General features: G+C 27.7%; 1 protein-coding gene across 1 annotated transcript; it reads right to left on the minus strand.

Annotated features, from left to right (window-relative positions):
- Positions 1–776: 776 nt before the first annotated feature.
- On the minus strand, positions 777–1436 carry LOC129301437 (uncharacterized). The gene has a single exon (XM_054939997.1). The coding sequence runs from the start codon at positions 1146–1148 to the stop codon at positions 918–920; it is 231 nt and encodes a 76-aa protein (XP_054795972.1). The 5' UTR covers positions 1149–1436; the 3' UTR covers positions 777–917.
- Between the last annotated feature and the right edge of the window lie 2890 nt (positions 1437–4326).

The following is a 4326-nucleotide window of genomic DNA, read 5'->3' on the forward strand; positions in this document are numbered from 1 at the left end:
ATTCATAATTAGAAGATTAATTATAATATTATATTATAATACATATAACCTAAATATAATTATTATAAATATATAATTATAATATTGTCACAGTTTTTTCTGAATCTAAATATCCTAAATTATAATATTAAAAATAATTCTAATTGTATTATGTGAAATTTTTTTTATTAGTGTACTCTATTTTAAAAAAATTAATTTTAATATTTTTCCGTAAATATCAAATTAGTTTGTCATTATAAATCCCCACTAATTTTAAATTAAATTATTTAAATAATTTTTTTTTGTTTAACTAACTTAGAAAAAAAACATTCAAACATAAATTTATAATCAAATTATTTTTTCCTACCCTCAATTTGCTATGCCCTAACGTTAATTATAACTTGCGAATTTTTCAAACCTAAAAACACACTAAAACCATCAAATGCAGAGAGAACGAGAACAAGGGAGTCCTTCCGACCTTGACCTCCTGAGAGGAGCAGTTGATGTCGAAGAAGACGAAAAGCTGCAGGTCGGATTGTCGCATTGATTTAAAAAAAAAAAAATCAATAAACACATTTCTATATGGAACCCAAAAACAATTAATCTGATTTCAGTTTATAATTTTTTAATTAATTTAACATATTTTCTAAAAACCTTGCAACATAACGAGACTCACTGAAAACTGAGCAGAGAAATTTTCAAAAGCAGTTCGGATTGCATCAGTTGAATCTGATCCTATTTACAAAGAAACATGATTACAACCGGATCAAGCATTAAGCAGATCCAGACCCGAAACGTGTTCGAAACGCTTCATCTACTCTCAGTCTAAGTTTATTAGTCCAGAAGCATGCACCATCATCTCTCAGAAGTCATAATTAAATATATACAAATCTCGAAGTTACGCAAACGAGACACCAAATCATCGCCAGTTATCAGCATCAGGCAGTGGCGACCTCTTCCGGATCTTCAAAGTTCGGGTCCTTCGCATCCAAGGCCACGTGGTCGCGTCCGATCTCAGCCTCCGAGTAGCCGTGGCCGATCCAGGTGAACTTGCCTCCATGACCTCCCTTCTTGGGCGATCCGTTCATCCCCGTCGCCGATTTCCGATCCTTCCTCACCTCCGACGAGGGCTTGCCGTTTGATTTGAGGCTCTTGCCAGAGTCCTTCATCTTCTGGATGACTAATCAGCAACCACTTTACACAGAGCGAGTAAGGCAGACGCGAATCGGGATTAATATAGAAGGAAGAGGGGGGCAACGATGTCAATTAAGGAACGAGTAATTATGGGAAGAGTCTGTGGGCGGGTGGAAGAAGGGGATTGGGTGGAGGTTGGGATCGGATAAGAACGAGGGTGGGGGAATGCTAGGATGAAGTAAGGAACACGTGAGATCACGAGGCAGTGTGCAGTGACAGAAAATGCAGGATTATACGGTCTCAGTCTGTGACCAGCACGTGGCTTGGCTCTGCTCTGCCATGCCAGATTTTGACTTCTTCACCCCGTGTATCTCTTCTCCAACTGAACCGCACGCTGGCTCACTATCATCTTCAAGACTTCACGCATCAATGCATTTTTTTTTTTTTTTTCACTAAGAAAGGCAGACTGTAACCCAGAGGGGTGGAGGCAGGTAGACGAGCACGGTCACGGCGTTCCTAGCTTTTAAATTTTTTTAATTAAATATAAGAGTTTATATATTAATTTCTTAATTAACATATTATAAAAACATTAAGACGCTAGATATAAGTTTTATTTCAATTCTATAATAATCTTTTACATATATATATATATATATAGTCTAATTATTTTAATAGATTAAATATATAATTATCATATAATTTATTTATTTTTAACAAGATAATGTTACAGTTGTTTTTAAAATATTAGTGTTATTTAATTTTATTTTATTTTATATTTGATAAAAAAATTATAAAAATTATTATTAACAAACTTTGTTAAAGTGCTGCAACAAAAATCTCAAGATATATTGAATACCATGTGTTTAATATCTATCATAAACTTATTTATTCAAAAGTTAAGATATTATGATTAAAATATGTTCTTCTAAAATTTTTTTTTTCTGTAATGACCAAATTATTAAAATTTATTAAATGAATAATTTTTACTATGATATATTTAGATTGCATTGATATAAAAAATTTGTGACAATTAAGCATCATTACTGTATTGATATATTTATTTATTATAATTATCAATTAAAAAAATAAATAGTAAATTTAATTAGCAAATAATAAAGTTTTTAAATTGAATAGAACTTTTGATTCTAAGAAATATTTAAATTATTCAATGCTCATGAAGTAGATGCAATTTGTGCCAATTTAATAATAATTTATATTAAGAAATAAATAACTAAAAATTTTATTGTATACATAATAATTAATTATTTTTACATTATGAAAAATTAATAAAGCAAAATTAAAAATAAAATTGTATATTTATTTTCTTGTGTGTAAAATTAAAGATAAATATATACATTAAAATATTATATTATATTAATGATATATATAAATTTATTTTTTTCGACAATCATACATATTTTTGTCATCTCTCCTTAATAAATTTTTCGGAGTTCACCCTCGCATGACCTCTCGGCTCTCGCTTAGCTCGCATCTCATTAAGCTATAAAATTAGTGGCCAATTTTTTTTAGTGTTGAATCTTTCGTGTAAAAGATATTTGTTGTTTTAAATAGAATTACTTTTTAAAGAAAAATAGATGTGCGCAATAAAAATAATGTAAAGTAAGTAGGCAAATGATGTTCGCTGGGGCGACTCTGTGAAAAAAAAAAAAGAATTAGGTATGAAAAAAAAAAAGTGTTGTGCTTGTTCTTTTTAAAATGTAGACAATACTTTTCTTTAGGTTTATTTCACTTCTATTTATTTTAATGTTGGAGTGCAAACTGAATTGATGGTGAATTTTTTTTGGCTTCAAAATACAATGAAAACTTTAAATATGATTCGCTCATTCAAAACTCAAGCTAAGATAATAAATTTTTTTATAAAGTAATAATTTAATTTTATTCTTGATGTACTTAAAAATAAAGACAATAAATTTTATTAATTGAATATTAAAAATGACTGACAGTGAAAGATATCTATAGATAATGGAGTGATGTTTTAAAAGTAGTATATTTTAAATAATAAAAATCTTTACTTCAAGGTCATAATTCTATGTTGATTCATGAGCAATATAATTTAATAATGAAAAAATATACTTGTAAGTTGTTACAATTTTATTCAATTTTAAATTAAATTTTTGTAGTTCATTTTATTTTAATCAAGCCCTTCTAGTTTTATATATTATATATATGGATATCTAAATGTTAAAATTAATAATGAATTATCAAATTTTATAAAACAAAAATAGGCTTAGACTTTGTAGAAAATTTAATTTAATACTTTCACCCAAAATAAAAAAACTTCATTTAATCCACTATTTATATTTTTATTATAATTTTTTATGAAAATTCTAAGAAAACTTGTTATATAAATTTTGAATTAGAAAAATTATGTAATTAATTCTAAAGTCATATAATCATTTAATAAAGATATACAAGTTAATTTTTTTAAATAAAAATGTAAGGATTTTAACTTCTAGGGAATAAAAAAATTTAATTTGTTAAGCTATAAGAGATCAAATAAAATAAAATAAACTGTAGGGACTTAATTTAAAATTGAATAAAATTGTAAGGACCTGCATCCATATTTTCTCTTAATAATTAATATGACTAAGAGTTTATATATATATATATATATTTTTACTTTATTTACTAAGTGATACTTTTTAATTTTAAGATATTCTAAAAGTACTTTTAGAAATCACGAAACTGACCTCGATAACCATAAACAATTTGTAAAAACTCCTTAATTTATAAGGATGTCACTTTTCAAAAAATAGATCTTTTTTTTAAATATCCCAAGATATGACAGATAAAATGTGAATTATGGAGCTTATTTAAAATTTGAGCCATAACAAGGGAGAGTTTCTCTGTTCTTTTTTTTTTTTTAAGATAGCTTTTCGTTTTTTTTGTTTAGTATGTCCTGATTTATGACCCAGAATGTTCATGCAATTTACTTGAAGAAAATGAGCACCAATGGCGACATTAGTACATAATGGAGGGGAGAAAATCAATTTCACGGCCAATTTTCTCATAAATCTGATGACGTACTCGCCTTATTAACTAAACCAATCTTCAGTTGATATGGATATGGAAGTCTAAAGTTAGTCTGAATAGTCACATGGCCTGTCGTCGGGACCCAAAAAAAGGCCCATGCCAATAATTATGTTCTTTTTGGGTTTACTATGCTGGTGTGGCTAATCACACTAATGTGGC

This window comes from Prosopis cineraria, unplaced genomic scaffold, assembly GCF_029017545.1.
Source record: "Prosopis cineraria cultivar Desert tree isolate PC_DT_omini unplaced genomic scaffold, ASM2901754v1 PC2113, whole genome shotgun sequence".
Classification (NCBI taxonomy): domain Eukaryota; kingdom Viridiplantae; phylum Streptophyta; class Magnoliopsida; order Fabales; family Fabaceae; genus Prosopis; species Prosopis cineraria.

What these genes read in the sequence shown, in the direction of transcription:
- LOC129301437 (XM_054939997.1), bottom strand. Translation starts at nt 1,148, where the DNA reads ATGAAGGACTCTGGCAAGAGCCTCAAATCAAACGGCAAGCCCTCGTCG.